This window comes from Cyanistes caeruleus, chromosome 36 (genome assembly GCF_971803275.1).
Source record: "Cyanistes caeruleus chromosome 36, bCyaCae1.hap1.1, whole genome shotgun sequence".
Taxonomy (NCBI): Eukaryota; Metazoa; Chordata; class Aves; order Passeriformes; family Paridae; genus Cyanistes; species Cyanistes caeruleus.
The window spans coordinates 875,986-893,819 of record NC_141737.1 but is presented as its reverse complement, the minus strand read 5'-3'; the positions used below and the strand labels follow the sequence as shown (position 1 = coordinate 893,819).

The window sequence follows — 17,834 nt, the reverse complement described above, 5'->3', positions numbered from 1 at the left end:
TGGGATTTGGGGACATTTTGGGGGATTTTTGGGGTTTTTTGTGGGATTCAAAGCATTTTTTTTGGGTGATTTGGATTTTTTTGGGTTTTGGGATGGGGTTTTTGTGGGATTTGGATTTTTTGTGAGATTTGGATTTTTTGGGGGGTTTTGGGATGGGGTTTTTATGGGATTTGGGGTCACTTTTTATGTAATTTGGATTTTTTTTGGGTTTTGGGATGGGGTTTTTCTGGGATTTGGATTTTTTAGGGTTTTGGGATGGGGTTTTTATGTGATTTGGATTTTTTTTGGATTTTGGGATGGGGTTTTTATGGGATTTGGATTTTTTTTGGATTTTGGGATGGGATTTTTATGGGATTTGGGGGGTCCTGACCCCTTTTTTTGGCCCCACCAGACCACCCTGGGTCCCCTTTTCCGGAATTCCCGGATGGTTCAGTTCCATTTCACCAACAAGGACCTGGAGTCGCTCAAGGGGCTCTACAGGATCATGGGCAACGGCTTCGTAAGGACCCCAAAATCACCTCAGGGACCCCAAAAATCAACTCAGGGACCCCAAAAATCAACTCAGGGACCCCAAAAATCAACTCAGGGACCCCAAAAATCACCTCAGGGACCCCAAAAACACCTCAGGGACCCCAAAAATCACCTCAGGGACCCCAAAAACATCCAAAAACCACCTCAGGGACCCCAAAAATCAACTCAGGGACCCCAAAAGTCAACTCAGGGACCCCAAAAATCACCTCAGGGACCCCAAAATCATCTCAGGGACCCCAAAAACACCTCAGGGACCCCAAAAATCACCTCAGGGACTCCAAAAACACCTCAGGGACCCCAAAAATCACCTCAGGGACCCCAAAAATCAACTCAGGGACCCCAAAAATCAACTCAGGGACCCCAAAAACACCCTAAAACCACCTTCAGGGACCCCAAAATGACCCTCAGACACCCCAAAAACCACCTTTAGAGACCCCAAAAACACCTCAGGGACCCCAAAAACACCTCAGGAAACTCAAAATCATCTTTAGGGACCCCAAAAATCACCTCAGGGACCCCAAAAACACCTCAGGGACCCCAAAAATCACCTCAGGGACCCCAAAAACACCTCAGGACCACCCTCAGCGACCTTTTAACCACCCACAGAGACCCCAAAACCACTTCAGGAACCCCAAAATCTCCTACAGAAACCCAAATTGACCCTCAGAGACCCCAAAACCACCTTTAGAGACCCCAAAAATCACCTCAGGGACCCCAAAATCACCTCAGGAAACTCAAAATCATCTTCAGGGATCCCAAAAACACCTCAGGGACCCCCAAAATCACCTCAGGGACCCCAAAAACATCCTAAAACCACCTTCAGGGACCCCAAAATCACCTCAGGGACCCCAAAAATCAACTCAGGGACCCCAAAAATCATCTTTAGAGATCCCAAAATCACCTCAGGGACCCCAAAAATCACCTCAGACACCCCAAAACCATCTTTAGGAACCCCAAAACCACCTCAGGGACCCCAAAACCACCTCAGGGACCCCAAAATCACCTACAGAAACCCAAATTGACTCTCAGACACCCCAAAACCACCTTTAGAGACCCCAAAAATCACATCAGGGACCCCAAAATCACCTCAGGGACCCCAAAAATCAACTCAGGGACCCCAAAAATCAACTCAGGGACCCCAAAAATCACATCAGGGACCCCAAAAATCACATCAGGGACCCCAAAAACACCTCAGGGACCCCAAAATCATCTCAGGGACCCCAAAAACACCTCAGGGACCCCAAAAATCACCTCAGGGACTCCAAAAACACCTCAGGGACCCCAAAAATCACCTCAGGGACCCCAAAAATCAACTCAGGGACCCCAAAAATCAACTCAGGGACCCCAAAAACACCCTAAAACCACCTTCAGGGACCCCAAAATGACCCTCAGACACCCCAAAAACCACCTTTAGAGACCCCAAAAACACCTCAGGGACCCCAAAAACACCTCAGGAAACTCAAAATCATCTTTAGGGACCCCAAAAATCACCTCAGGGACCCCAAAAACACCTCAGGGACCCCAAAAATCACCTCAGGGACCCCAAAAACACCTCAGGACCACCCTCAGCGACCTTTTAACCACCCACAGAGACCCCAAAACCACTTCAGGAACCCCAAAATCTCCTACAGAAACCCAAATTGACCCTCAGAGACCCCAAAACCACCTTTAGAGACCCCAAAAATCACCTCAGGGACCCCAAAATCACCTCAGGAAACTCAAAATCATCTTCAGGGATCCCAAAAACACCTCAGGGACCCCCAAAATCACCTCAGGGACCCCAAAAACATCCTAAAACCACCTTCAGGGACCCCAAAATCACCTCAGGGACCCCAAAAATCAACTCAGGGACCCCAAAAATCATCTTTAGAGATCCCAAAATCACCTCAGGGACCCCAAAAATCACCTCAGACACCCCAAAACCATCTTTAGGAACCCCAAAACCACCTCAGGGACCCCAAAACCACCTCAGGGACCCCAAAATCACCTACAGAAACCCAAATTGACTCTCAGACACCCCAAAACCACCTTTAGAGACCCCAAAAATCACATCAGGGACCCCAAAATCACCTCAGGGACCCCAAAAATCAACTCAGGGACCCCAAAAATCAACTCAGGGACCCCAAAAATCACATCAGGGACCCCAAAAATCACATCAGGGACCCCAAAAACACCTCAGGGACCCCAAAATCATCTCAGGGACCCCAAAAACACCTCAGGGACCCCAAAAATCACCTCAGGGACTCCAAAAACACCTCAGGGACCCCAAAAATCACCTCAGGGACCCCAAAAATCAACTCAGGGACCCCAAAAATCAACTCAGGGACCCCAAAAACACCCTAAAACCACCTTCAGGGACCCCAAAATGACCCTCAGACACCCCAAAAACCACCTTTAGAGACCCCAAAAACACCTCAGGGACCCCAAAAACACCTCAGGAAACTCAAAATCATCTTTAGGGACCCCAAAAATCACCTCAGGGACCCCAAAAACACCTCAGGGACCCCAAAAATCACCTCAGGGACCCCAAAAACACCTCAGGACCACCCTCAGCGACCTTTTAACCACCCACAGAGACCCCAAAACCACTTCAGGAACCCCAAAATCTCCTACAGAAACCCAAATTGACCCTCAGAGACCCCAAAACCACCTTTAGAGACCCCAAAAATCACCTCAGGGACCCCAAAATCACCTCAGGAAACTCAAAATCATCTTCAGGGATCCCAAAAACACCTCAGGGACCCCCAAAATCACCTCAGGGACCCCAAAAACATCCTAAAACCACCTTCAGGGACCCCAAAATCACCTCAGGGACCCCAAAAATCAACTCAGGGACCCCAAAAATCATCTTTAGAGATCCCAAAATCACCTCAGGGACCCCAAAAATCACCTCAGACACCCCAAAACCATCTTTAGGAACCCCAAAACCACCTCAGGGTCCCCAAAACCACCTCAGGGTCCCCAAAACCACCTTTAGAGACCCCAAAAATCATCTTTCGAGATCTCAGAGTCACCTCAGGGACCCCAAAAATCACATCAGGGACCCCAAAAACACCCTAAAACCACCTTCAGGGACCCCAAAATGACCCTCAGACACCCCAAAACCACCTCAGGGTCCCCAAAACCACCTCAGGACCACCCTCAGGGACCTTTTAACCACCCACAGAGACCCCAAAACCACTTCAGGAACCCCAAAATCTCCTACAGAAACCCAAATTGACCCTCAGAGACCCCAAAACCACCTTTAGAGACCCCAAAAATCACCTCAGGGACCCCAAAATCACCTCAGGAAACTCAAAATCATCTTCAGGGATCCCAAAAACACCTCAGGGACCCCCAAAATCACCTCAGGGACCCCAAAAACATCCTAAAACCACCTTCAGGGACCCCAAAATCACCTCAGGGACCCCAAAAATCAACTCAGGGACCCCAAAAATCACCTCAGACACCCCAAAACCATCTTTAGGAACCCCAAAACCACCTCAGGGTCCCCAAAACCACCTTTAGAGACCCCAAAAATCATCTTTAGAGATCCCAGAGTCACCTCAGGGACCCCAAAAATCACATCAGGGACCCCAAAAACACCCTAAAACCACCTTCAGGGACCCCAAGATGACCCTCAGACACCCCAAAACCACCTCAGGGTCCCCAAAACCACCTCAGGACCACCCTCAGGGACCTTTTAACCACCCACAGAGTCACCTCAAGGACCCCAAAAATCACCTCAGGGACCCCAAAAAACACCTGGAGAGACCCCAAAAATCACCTTCAGGAATCCCAAAACCACCTCAGGGACCCCAAAACCACCTTTAGAGACCCCAAAACCTCCTGGAACAACCCCAAAACCCCTCCCACCCCATCCCCACCCCGTTCCCGGTTTTCCCCCCAGGCCGGCTGCGTGCACTTCCCTCACACGGCTCCCTGCGAGGTGCGGGTGCTGATGCTGCTCTACTCCTCCAAGAAGAAAATCTTCATGGGCCTCATCCCCAACGACCAGAGCGGCTTCGTCAACGGCATCCGCCAGGTCATCACCAACCACAAGCAGGTGCAGCAGCACAAGATGGACCAGCAGCGTGGGGTGAGCCCCCCCAAAAACACCCCAAAAAAAACCCCTCAAAACCACCCCCAAAATCCCGCGGGCCCTCAGGGATTTCTCCTACCTTCAACCCTTTTATGTGCTGGGTCGCTCTTTTCTTCCTTCACAAGTGCCGCCATCTCCTTTTTGAGGTGTTGTTTCTGTCACCCCACTCTTTTTTGGGGTGTTTTTGATGTTCCAAATCAGATTTTTTATCTTTTTTTCTTTTCCCGCTCTTTTTCTCTCCTCATGTTTCCCCCCCTTTTCTCCCCTCACGTTTCCCGCTCTTTTCTCCCCTCACGTTTCCCCCCCTTTTCTCCCCTCACGTTTCCCGCTCTTTTCTCCCCTCACGTTTCCCGCTCTTTTCTCCCCTCATGTTTTCTACTCTTTTCCCCTCACGTTTCCCACCTTTTTCCCCTCTCATTTCCCATCCTTTTCCCCTCACATTTTCTACTCTTTTCCCCTCACATTTCCACCCTTTTCCCTTCATGTTTCCCACTCTTTCTCCTCTCGTGATTCCCGTCCTGTTTCTCCTCACCTTTTCCACCTTTTTCCCCTCAAGTTTTCCCGCCCTTTTCTCCCCTCACGTTTCCCACTCTTTCCCTCTCACGTTTTCTACTCTTTTCACCTCACTCTTCCCACCCTTTTCCCCTCTCATTTCCCACCCATTTCCCCTCACATTTCCCACCCTTTTTCCTTCACGGTTCCCACTCTTTTCCTCTCACATTTTCTACCCTTTTCCCTTCATGTTTCCCACTCTTTTCTCCTCTCACGATTCCCGTTTCTCCTCACCTTTTCCGCCTTTTCCCCTCACGTTTCCCGCTCTTTTCTCCCCTCACGTTTTCCCGCCCTTTTCTCCCCTCACATTTCCCACCCCTCAACCCTTTTATGTGCTGGGTCGCTCTTTGCTTCCTCCACAAACGCCACCATCTCTTTCTTGAGGGGTCCTTCCTGTCCCCCCACTCTTTTTGGGGTGTCTTTGATGTTCCAAATTAGTTTTTTTATCTTTTTTTTGTTTTCCAGCTCTTTTTCTCCCCTCATGTTTCCCCCCCTTTTCCCCTCACGTTTCCCGCTCTTTTCTCCCCTCACGTTTCCCGCTCTTTTCCCCTCATGTTTTCTACTCTTTTCACCTCACATTTCCACCCTTTTCCCTTCATGTTTCCCACTCTTTCTCCTGTCGTGATTCCCGTTCTGTTTCTCCTCACCTTTTCCACCTTTTTCCCCTCACGTTTCCCGCTCTTTTCTCCCCTCACGTTTCCCACTCTTTTCCTCTCACGTTTTCTACTCTTTTCACCTCACACTTCCCACCCTTTTCCCCTCTCATTTCCCACCCTTTTTCCTTCACGGTTCCCACTCTTTTCCTCTCACATTTTCTACCCTTTTCCCTTCATGTTTCCCACTCCTTTCTCCTCTCACGATTCCCGTTTCTCCTCACCTTTTCCGCCTTTTCTCCCCTCACGTATTCCCGCTCTTTTTGTCCCCTCACGCTTCCCGCTCTTTTCTCCCCTCACGCTTCCCGCTCTTTTCTCCCCTCACGTTTCTCGCTCTTTTTGTCCCCTCACGCTTCCCGCTCTTTTCTCCCCTCACGTTTTCCCGCTCTTTTCTCCCCTCACGTTTCCCGCTCTTTTCTCCCCTCACGTTTCCCGCTCTTTTCTCCCCTCACCTTTTCCGCCTTTTCTCCCCTCACGTTTCCCGCTCTTTTCTCCCCTCACGTTTCCCGCTCTTTTCTCCCCTCACATTTCCCACTCCTCCACCCTCAGCGCCACCATCTCTTTCTTGAGGGGTCCTTCCTGTCCCCCCACTCTTTTTGGGGTGTCTTTGATGTCCCCAAATCTCTTTTTTGGGGTGTCTTTGCTGCACCCCCAGACCCCAAATTTTCCTTTCCCCACAGCTGGGGGGCTCGGCCCCTGTTCCTGGGGCTCCCCCATTCCTGCCCAAGCAGCCGGGGACCCTCCCCGTCACCTCGGGGGTTCAGCCGCAGGTAAGGGGGGATTTGGGGTGGTTTTTGTGGGATTTGGGGTGTTTTTTGTGGGATTTGAGATGGTTTTTGTGGGATTTTGGGTGGTTTTAGTGGGATTTGGGGTGGTTTTAGTGGGATTTGGGGTGGTTTCTGTGGGATTTGGGGTGGTTTCTGTGGGATTTGGGGTGATTTCTGTGGGATTTGGGGTGATTTTTGTGGGATTTGGGGTGATTTCTGTGGGATTTAGGGTGATTTTTGTGGGATTTGGGGTGATTTCTGTGGGATTTAGGGTGATTTTTGTGGGATTTGGGGTGGTTTTTGTGGGATTTGGGGTGTTTTCTGTGGGATTTGAGGTGTTTTTTGTGAGATTTTGGGTGTTTTTTGTGAGATTTTGGGTGGTTTCTGTGCAATTTGGGGTGTTTTTTATGGGATTTCGGGTGTTTTCTGTGTGATTTGGGGTGTTTTCTATGGGATTTTTGGTGTTTTTTATGGGATTTTTGGTGTTTTCTGTGTGATTTTTGGTGTTTTTTATGGGATTTTTGGTGTTTTTTATGGGATTTCGGGTGTTTTCTGTGTGATTTGGGGTATTTTTTATGGGATTTTTGGTGTTTTTTATGGGATTTTTGGTGTTTTCTGTGTGATTTTTGATGTTTTTTATGGGATTTTTGGTGTTTTTTATGGGATTTTGGGTGTTTTCTGTGTGATTTTTGGTGGTTTTTGTGGGATTTTTGGTGTTTTTTATGGGATTTTTGGTGTTTTTTATGGGATTTTTGGTGTTTCTATGGGATTTTTGGTGTTTTTGATGGGATTTGGGGGTCTCATCCCTGTTTCCCCCCTGACCCCCCGTGTCCCCGTCCCAGGTGAGCCCAGGCCTGGCTCAGGTCGGGATCATGGAGGAGCAGCAGCGGCAGCAGAGCCTGGTCTGGGGGAGATTCTGGGGGGATTTGGGGGGGATTTGAGGCTTGGGTTGGGATTTTGGGGGGATTTGGGGGGATTTGAGGCTTGGGTTGGGTTTTTGGGGGGTTTTTGGGGGGATTTGAGGTTCAGGGCTTGGGTTTTAGGGGGGATTCGAGGCTTGGGTTGGGTTTTTGGGGGGGATTTGGGGGGGATTTGAGGCTTGGGTTGGGTTATTGGGGGGATTTGGGGGGGATTTGGGGGATTTGAGGTTCAGGGGTTGGGTTTTAGGGGGGATTCGAGGCTTGGGTTGGGTTTTTGGGGGGATTTTGGGGGGATTTGGGGGGATTTGAGGCTTGGGTTGGATTTTTGGGGGGATTTGGGGGGATTTGAGGCTTGGGTTGGGTTTTTGGGGGGATTTGAGGCTTGGGTTGGATTTTGGGGGGGATTTGGGGGGATTTCAGGCTTGGGTTGGATTTTTGGGGGGATTTGGGGGGATTTGAGGCTTGGGTTGGGTTTTTGGGGGGATTTGGGGGGGATTTGAGGCTTGGGTTGGGTTTTTGGGGGGTTTTTGGGGGGATTTGAGGTTCAGGGCTTGGATTTTTGGGGGGATTTGAGGCTTGGGTTGGGTTTTTGGGGGGATTTGGGGGTCTCTAAGGATGGTTTTGGGATTCCTGAAAGTGGTTTTGGGACCCTGATGTGGTTTTGGTGTCCCTGAGGGAGGTTTGGGGTCTCTAAAGTTGGTTTTGGGGTCCCTGAGGGTGGTTTGGGGTCTCTCCAGGTGGTTTTGGGGTCTCTCCAGGTGGGTTTGGGGTCTCTCCAGGTGGTTTTAGCGTCTCTAAAGTTGGTTTTGGGGTCTCTAAAGTTGGTTTTGGGTCTCTAAAGTTGGTTTTGGGGTCTCTCCAAATGGTTTTGGGGTCTCTAAAGTTGGTTTTGGGGTCTCTAAAGTTGGTTTTGGGGTCTCTAAAGTTGGTTTTGGGGTCTCTCCAGATGGTTTTGGGGTCTCTAAAGTTGGGTTTTGGGTCTCTCCAGATGGTTTTGGGGTATCTAAAGATGGTTTTGGGGTCTCTAAAGACGGTTTTGGGGTCTCTAAAGTTGTTTTTGGGGTCCCCGAGGCTGTTTACCATCTCCCTCTGGAGCATTTTTGGCGTCTCCCCAACACCCATTTCTCTTTCCCCTCCCCCAGTTACAGCTCCGAGCCCAACAACAGCAACAAGCACAACCCCCCCCTGCTCCCCCCACGGCCCCAGCGCCTCCCCCAGCCCCCCAAAACCCGGCAGCCCCCCAGGCCGGACCCCCCCAGGCCAGCCAGGCCGGGGGGGGGGCCCTGCTGCGCCCCCAAAACCCGGGAGCCAACCCCCAACTGCGGAGCCTCCTGCTGAGCCAGCAGCCGGTGAGTGACGGGGCCCAATTAAATAAACAGGACAAAAATGGGGGATTGTACCCCAAAAAATGGGGGTTAACACCCCAAAAAATCACCCAAAAAATGGGGGTTTGTACCCCAAAAATCACCCAAAAAATGGGGGTTAACACCCCAAAAAATCACCCAAAAAATGGGGGTTTGTACCCCAAAAATCTCCCAAAAAATGGGGATTATCACCTCAAAAAATCATCCAAAAAATGGGGGTTTGTAGCCCAAAAAATGGGGATTATAACCCAAAAAATGGGGGTTTGTACCCCAAAAAATGGGGGTTACCACCCCAAAAAATCACCCAAAAAATGGGGATTATAACCTGAAAAATCACCCAAAAAATGGGGGTTTGTACCCCCAAAAATGGGGGTTAACACCCCAAAAAATCACCCAAAAAATGGGGATTATCACCTCAAAAAATCATCCAAATAATGGGGGTTTGTACCCCAAAAAATCACCCAAAAAATGGGGATTATAACCTGAAAAATCACCCAAATAATGGGGGTTTGTACCCCAAAAAATCACCCAAATAATGGGGGTTTGTACCCCAAAAAATCACCCAAAATATGGGGGTTTGTACCCCAAAAAATGGGGGTTTGTACCCCAAAAAATGGGGATTTACACCCAAAAAAATGGGGATTTATACCCCAAAAAATGGGGGTTACCACCCCAAAAAATCACCCAAAAAATGGGGATTATCGCCTGAAAAATCACCCAAAAAATGGGGGTTTGTACCCCAAAAAATCACCCAAAAAATGGAGATTATAACCTGAAAAAATCACCCCAAAAATGGAGATTATAACCTGAAAAATCACCCCAAAAATGGAGATTATAACCTGAAAAAATCACCCAAAAAATGGGGATTTTCACCCCAAAAAATGGGGGTTACCACTCCAAAAAATCACCCAAAAAATGGGGGTTTGTACCCCAAAAATGGGGGTTTGTACCCCAAAAAATGGGGGTTAACACCCCAAAAAATGGGGGTTTACACCCCAAAAAATCACCCAAAAAATGGGGATTATCACCTCAAAAAATGGGGGTTTGTACCCCAAAAATGGGGGTTTGTACCCCAAAAAATGGGGGTTAACACCCAAAAAAATGGGGGTTTACACCCCAAAAAATCACCCAAAACATGGGGGTTTGTACCCCAAAAATCACCCAAAAAATGGGGGTTAACACCCCAAAAAATCACCCAAAAAATGGGGATTATAACCCCAAAAATGGGGATTATAACCCAAAAAATCACCCATAAAAATGGGGGTTTGTACCCCAAAAAATGGGGGTTTACATCCCAAAAAATCACCCAAAAAATGGGGATTATAACCTGAAAAATCACCCAAAAAATGGGGGTTTGTACCCCAAAAAATGGGGGTTTGTACCACAAAAATCACCCAAAAAATGGGGGTTTTCACCCCAAAAAATGGGGATTTATACCCAAAAAAATGGAGATTATCACCCCAAAAAATGGGGGTTTGTACCCCAAAAAATCACCCAAAAAATGGGGATTATAACCCCAAAAAATGGGGATTTATACCCCAAAAAATCTCCCAAAAAATGGGGGTTTGTACCCCAAAAAATGGGGATTATTACCCAAAAAATGGGGGTTTGTACCACATAAAAATGGGGGTTTACACCCAAAAAATCACCCAAAAAATGGGGATTTTCACCCTAAAAAATGGGGGGTTGTACCCCAAAAAATGGGGGTTTGTACCTAAAAAATGGGGGTTTGTACCCCAAAAAATCACCCAAAAAATGGGGGTTTACACCCCAAAAAATGGGGATTATAACCTGAAAAATCACCCAAAAAATGGGGGTTTGTACCCCAAAAAATGGGGGTAGGTACCCCAAAAAATGGGGGTAGGTACCCCAAAAAATCACCCAAAAAATGGGGATTATAACCTGAAAAATCACCCAAATAATGGGGGTTTGTACCCCAAAAAATCACCCAAAATATGGGGGTTTGTACCCCAAAAAATGGGGGTTTTCACCCTAAAAAATGGGGATTTACACCCAAAAAATGGGGATTTTCACCCCAAAAAATGGGGATTTTCACCCCAAAAAATCACCCAAAAAATGGGGGTTTGTACCCCAAAAAATGGGGGTTTGTACCCAAAAAATCACCCAAAAAATGGGGATTTTCACCCCAAAAAATGGGGGTTACCACCCCAAAAAATGGGGATTATAACCCAAGAAAATGGGGGTTTTCACCCCAAAAAATGGGGATTTACACCCAAAAAATGGGGATTATCACCCCAAAAATGGGGATTTACACCCAAAATAATTCGGGATTTTGGGGAATTTTGGGGCCTTTCCATGGGAATTTGGGGCCGGAATTTTCAGGGGAAGGGAAAAATTTGGGATTTTGGGGAATTTTGGGGCTGGAATTTTCCAGGGGAAGGGAAAAATTCGGGATTTTGGGGAATTTTTGGGTTCTTTCCATGGGAATTTGGGGCCGGAATTTTCAGGGGGAGAGAAAAATTCGGGATTTGGGGGAATTTTGGGGCCTTTCCATGGGAATTTTGGGGTTGGAATTCAATATTTTTGGGAATTACCCCTAAAAATTTGGGATTTTGGGGCCTTTCCACGGGAATTTGAGGCTGGAATTTAGGATTTTTGGGAATTATCCCTAAAAATTTGGGATTTGGGGAATTTTTGGGGCCTTTCCACGGGAATTTGGGGCCGGAATTTTTGGGCTGGGGGGGAAATTTGGGATTGGAATTTACAATTTTGGGAACTATCCCTAAAAATTCGGGATTTTGGGGAATTTTTGGGTTCTTTCCATGGGAATTTGGGGCCGGAATTTTCAGGGGAAGGGAAAAATTTGGGATTTGGGGGAATTTTGGGGCCTTTCCACGAGAATTTGGGGTTGGAATTTAGGATTTTTTGGGAATTATCCCTAAAAATTTGGGATTTGGGGGAATTTTGGGGCTGGAATTTTCCAGGGGAAGGGAAAAATTTGGGATTTTGGGGAATTTTGGGGCCTTTCCACGAGAATTTGGGAATTCTGGGATGTTGGGGGGGGGGAGGGGTCTCTAAAAATCACCCCCAAAATTCCCATTTTGAGTGGGGGGAGGGGCATTGAGCGGGGCCGATTTTTGGGGTGCCCCTCCCCCCCCCCATTTCTAACCCCTCCCCCCCCTTTTTTTGTGTCTCCCCCAGCCCCAAGGGGGGGTTCCCCCCCCAGCTCAGCCCCTCCATCACCTGCAGCCCCCCCCGGGACCCCCCCAGGCCCAGCCTCTGCTGCCCCCTCCCCACCAAGGGCTGGGGGGGGGAGGGGCGGGGCAGCTGCCCCTCCTCCACCCTCCCCCACCGGGCCAGCCCTGGCCGGGGCAGCTGGGGGGACCCCGAGCCCCAATTCCAGGTGAGTGAGAGACCCCCTCCCCAAAAAAAAAAAATCCCCCTGACCCCTCCCCCCACTTCCCAAAAATCCCCCTGACCCCTCCCCCCACTTCCCAAAATATCCCAAAAATCCCCTGACCCCTCCCCCAAAAAAATCCCCCTGACCCCTCCCCCACTTCCCAAAAAATCCCAAAAAAAACCCCCAAAAAATCCCCCTGACCCCTCCCCCCACTTCCCAAAAAATCCCAAAAATCCCCCTGACCCCTCCCCCCACTTCCCAAAAAATCCCAAAAATCCCCCTGACCCCTCCCCAAAAAAAAAAAATCCCCCTGACCCCTCCCCCCCACTTCCCAAAAATCCCCCTGACCCCTCCCCCCAAAAAAATCCCCCTGACCCCTCCCCCCACTTCCCTAGAAAAAATCCCCAAAAAATCCCAAAAAACCCAAAAAAAATCCCCCTGACCCCTCCCCCCACTTCCCAAAAATCCCCTGACCCCTCCCCCCCAAAAAAATCCCCCTGACCCCTCCCCCCCAAAAAAATCCCCCTGACCCCTCCCCCACTTCCCAAAAAATCCCCCAAAAAATCCCCCAAAAAATCCCCCCAAAAATACCAAAAAATCCCAAAATAATCCCAAAAAAATCCCTTCATGGACCCCTCCCCCACTTCCCAAAAAATCCCAAAAATCCCCCTGACCCCTCCCCCACTTCCCAAAAAATCCCAAAAATCCCCTGACCCCTCCCCCCCACTTCCCAAAAATCCCCCTGACCCCTCCCCCACTTCCCAAAATATCCCAAAAAATCCCAAAAAAAACCCCCAAAAAATCCCCCTGACCCCTCCCCCCACTTCCCAAAAATCCCCCTGACCCCTCCCCCACTTCCCAAAAAATCCCCAAAAAATCCCAAAAAAAAAACCCAAAAAATCCCCCTGACCCCTCCCCCCACTTCCCAAAATATCCCAAAAATCCCCTGACCCCTCCCCCAAAAAAATCCCCCTGACCCCTCCCCCCCACTTCCCAAAAATCCCCCTGACCCCTCCCCCACTTCCCAAAAAATCCCAAAAATCCCCTGACCCCTCCCCCGCTTCCCAAAAATCCCCCTGACCCCTCCCCCACTTCCCAAAAATCCCCCTGACCCCTCCCCCAAAAAAATCCCCCTGACCCCTCCCCCACTTCCCAAAAAATCCCCAAAAAATCCCAAAAAAAACCCCCAAAAAATCCCCCTGACCCCTCCCCCCACTTCCCAAAAAATCCCAAAAATCCCCCTGACCCCTCCCCCCCACTTCCCAAAAAATCCCAAAAATCCCCTGACCCCTCCCCCGCTTCCCAAAAATCCCCCTGACCCCCTCCCCCACTTCCCAAAATATCCCAAAAATCCCCCTGACCCCTCCCCCGCTTCCCAAAAATCCCCCTGACCCCTCCCCCACTTCCCAAAAATCCCAAAAATCCCCTGACCCCTCCCCCCCACTTCCCAAAAATCCCCCTGACCCCTCCCCCCCAAAAAAATCCCCCTGACCCCTCCCCCACTTCCCAAAAAATCCCCCAAAAAATCCCCCAAAAAATCCCCCAAAAAATCCCCCAAAAAATCCCCCCAAAAATACCAAAAAATCCCAAAATAATCCCAAAAAAATCCCTTCATGGACCCCTCCCCCACTTCCCAAAAAATCCCAAAAATCCCCCTGACCCCTCCCCCCCGCTTCCCAAAAATCCCCCTGACCCCTCCCCCGCTTCCCAAAAATCCCCCTGACCCCTCCCCCACTTCCCAAAAAATCCCAAAAATCCCCCTGACCCCTCCCCCAAAAATATCCCCCTGACCCCTCCCCCCAAAAAAAATCCCCCTGACCCCTCCCCCACTTCCCAAAAAATCCCAAAAATCCCCTGACCCCTCCCCCCCAAAAATCCCCTGACCCCTCCCCCCACTTCCCTAGAAAAAATCCCCAAAAAATCCCAAAAAACCCAAAAAAAATCCCCCTGACCCCTCCCCCCACTTCCCAAAAATCCCCCTGACCCCTCCCCCCCAAAAAAATCCCCCTGACCCCTCCCCCCCAAAAAAATCCCCCTGACCCCTCCCCCACTTCCCAAAAAATCCCAAAAATCCCCTGACCCCTCCCCCGCTTCCCAAAAATCCCCCTGACCCCTCCCCCAAAAAAATCCCCCTGACCCCTCCCCCCCACTTCCCAAAAATCCCCCTGACCCCTCCCCCCCAAAAAAATCCCCCTGACCCCTCCCCCCCCAAAAAATCCCCCTGACCCCTCCCCCACTTCCCAAAAATCCCAAAAATCCCCTGACCCCTCCCCCCCAAAAATCCCCCTGACCCCTCCCCCCCAAAAATCCCCTGACCCCTCCCCCACTTCCCAAAAATCCCCCTGACCCCTCCCCCACTTCCCAAAAATCCCATCATGGACCCCTCCCCCCACTTCCCAAAAAATCCCAAAAATCCCCTGACCCCTCCCCCCCACTTCCCAAAAAATCCCAAAAATCCCCTGACCCCTCCCCCCCACTTCCCAAAAATCCCCCTGACCCCCTCCCCCACTTCCCAAAAAATCCCCAAAAAATCCCAAAAAAAAACCCCAAAAAATCCCCCTGACCCCTCCCCCCACTTCCCAAAATATCCCAAAAATCCCCCTGACCCCTCCCCCCACTTCCCAAAATATCCCAAAAATCCCCTGACCCCTCCCCCAAAAAAATCCCCCTGACCCCTCCCCCCCACTTCCCAAAAATCCCCCTGACCCCTCCCCCCCAAAAAAATCCCCCTGACCCCTCCCCCCACTTCCCAAAAAATCCCAAAAATCCCCTGACCCCTCCCCCACTTCCCAAAAAATCCCAAAAATCCCCCTGACCCCTCCCCCCCAAAAATCCCCTGACCCCTCCCCCAAAAAAAAATCCCCCTGACCCCTCCCCCGCTTCCCAAAAATCCCCCTGACCCCTCCCCCACTTCCCAAAAATCCTATCATGGACCCCTCCCCGCCAAAAAAATCCCCCTGACCCCTCCCCCACTTCCCAAAAAATCCCAAAAATCCCCTGACCCCTCCCCCCCAAAAATCCCCTGACCCCTCCCCCCACTTCCCTAGAAAAAATCCCCAAAAAATCCCAAAAAACCCAAAAAAAATCCCCCTGACCCCTCCCCCCACTTCCCAAAAAATCCCAAAAATCCCCTGACCCCTCCCCCCCAAAAAAATCCCCCTGACCCCTCCCCCCCAAAAAAATCCCCCTGACCCCTCCCCCACTTCCCAAAAAATCCCAAAAATCCCCCTGACCCCTCCCCCGCTTCCCAAAAATCCCCCTGACCCCTCCCCCAAAAAAATCCCCCTGACCCCTCCCCCCCCAAAAAATCCCCCTGACCCCTCCCCCCCCAAAAAATCCCCCTGACCCCTCCCCCCTCCCCAAAAAAATCCCCCTGACCCCTCCCCCCACTTCCCAAAAAATCCCCCAAAAAATCCCCCCAAAAATACCAAAAAATCCCAAAATAATCCCAAAAAAATCCCTTCATGGACCCCTCCCCCACTTCCCAAAAAATCCCAAAAATCCCCTGACCCCTCCCCCCCACTTCCCAAAAATCCCCCTGACCCCTCCCCCACTTCCCAAAAATCCCCCTGACCCCTCCCCCACTTCCCAAAAATCCCCCTGACCCCTCCCCCACTTCCCAAAAAATCCCCAAAAAATCCCAAAAAAAACCCCCAAAAAATCCCCCTGACCCCTCCCCCCACTTCCCAAAAAATCCCAAAAATCCCCCTGACCCCTCCCCCAAAAAAATCCCCCTGACCCCTCCCCCCCACTTCCCAAAAATCCCCCTGACCCCTCCCCCACTTCCCTAAAAAAAAATCCCCAAAAAAATCCCCCCAAAACCCCCCCTGGGACCCCAAAACCCCTCTGGGAACCCCAAAATCAATCCTGGGACCCCTCAAAACCCCCCCTGGGAACCCCAAAACTGCCCCTGGGACCCCAAAACCCCTCTGGGAACCCCAAAACCCCTCTGGGAACCCCAAAATCAATCCTGGGACCCCCAAAACCAATTCTGGGACCCTCAAAACCCCTCTGGGAACCCCAAAACTGCCCCTGGGACCCCCAAACCCCCTCTGGGACCCCCAAACCCCCCCTGGGACCCCAAAACCACCCCTGGGACCCCTGAAACTCTTATGGGACCCCCAAAACCTCCTCTGGGACCCCCAAAACCCACTCTGGGAACCCCAAAACTGACCCTGGGACCCCAAAACTGCCCCTGGGACCCCAAAACCCACTCTGGGAACCCCAAAATCAATCCTGGGACCCCAAAACTGCCCCTGGGACCCCCAAAACCCCTCTGGGACCCCAAAACCCCTCTGGGAACCCCAAAATCAATCCTGGGACCCCCAAAACCCCCCCTGGGAACCCCAAAATCAATCCTGGGACCCCCCCCCCCCCAAAACCCCCCCTGGGACCCCCCAAAACCCAGTCTGGGAACCCCAAAATCAATCCTGGGACCCCCCCCCCCCCCAAAACCCCCCCTAGGACCCCCCAAAACCCCTCTGGGAACCCCAAAATCAATCCTGGGACCCCCCCAAACCCCCCCCTGGGAACCCCCAGAACTGCCCCTGGGACCCCCAAAACCCACTCTGGGAACCCCAAAATCAATCCTGGGACCCCTCAAAACCCCCCCTGGGAACCCCAAAACTGCCCCTGGGACCCCAAAACCCCTCTGGGAACCCCAAAACCCCTCTGGGACCCCAAAACTGCCCCTGGGACCCCAAAACCCACTCTGGGAACCCCAAAATCAATCCTGGGACCCCCCAAAACCCCCCCTGGGACCCCCAAAACCCCCCCTGGGACCCCCAAAACCCCCCCTGGGACCCCCAAAACCTCCCCTGGGACCCCCCAAAACTGCGCTGGGACCCCAAAACCCCCCCTGGGACCCCAAAACCCCTCTGGGACCCCCCAAAACTGCCCCTGGGATCCCAAAGCTGCCCCTGGGACCCCCAAAACCCCCCCTGGGACCCCCAAAACCTCCCCTGGGACCCCCCAAAACTGCGCTGGGACCCCAAAACCCCTCTGGGACCCCAAAACCCCTCTGGGACCCCCCAAACCCCCCCTGGAACCCCAAAATCAATCCTGGGACCCCTCAAAACCCCTCTGGGAACCCCAAAATCAATCCTGGGACCCCTCAAAACCCCCCCTGGGACCCCAAAATCAATCCTGGGACCCCAAAACTGCCCCTGGGACCCCCAAACACCCCCTGGGACCCCCAAAACCCCCCCTGGGACCCCCAAAACCTCCCCTGGGACCCCCCAAAACTGCGCTGGGACCCCAAAACCCCTCTGGGACCCCAAAACCCCTCTGGGACCCCCCAAAACTGCCCCTGGGATCCCAAAACTGCCCCTGGGACCCCCAAAACCCCCCCTGGGACCCCCAAAACCCCCCCTGGGACTCCAAAATCAATCCTGGGACCCCCCAAAACTCCCCCTGGGACCCCCAAAACCCCCCCTGGGACCCCCCCAAAACCTTCCCTGGGAACCCCAAAACTCCCCCTGGGACCCCCAAACACCCCCTGGGACCCCCAAAACCCCCTGTGGGACCCCAAAACCAATCCTGGAACCCCCAAAACTTCTCTGGGACCCCCAAACACCCCCTGGGAACCCCCAGGGTTTTGGGGTCC

General features: G+C 51.4%; 1 protein-coding gene across 1 annotated transcript in view; it reads left to right on the top strand.

Annotated features, from left to right (window-relative positions):
• Nucleotides 1-17,834, top strand: part of MED25 (mediator complex subunit 25) — a 55,515-nt gene that overhangs the window by 33,894 nt on the left and 3,787 nt on the right. The window contains exons 14-19 of the mRNA XM_086871547.1: nucleotides 392-499; nucleotides 4,421-4,609; nucleotides 6,498-6,587; nucleotides 7,427-7,486; nucleotides 8,647-8,853; nucleotides 12,031-12,232. Coding sequence (XP_086727673.1) covers nucleotides 392-499; nucleotides 4,421-4,609; nucleotides 6,498-6,587; nucleotides 7,427-7,486; nucleotides 8,647-8,853; nucleotides 12,031-12,232 — 856 coding nt within the window. The remainder of the gene's footprint in view (nucleotides 1-391; nucleotides 500-4,420; nucleotides 4,610-6,497; nucleotides 6,588-7,426; nucleotides 7,487-8,646; nucleotides 8,854-12,030; nucleotides 12,233-17,834) is intronic.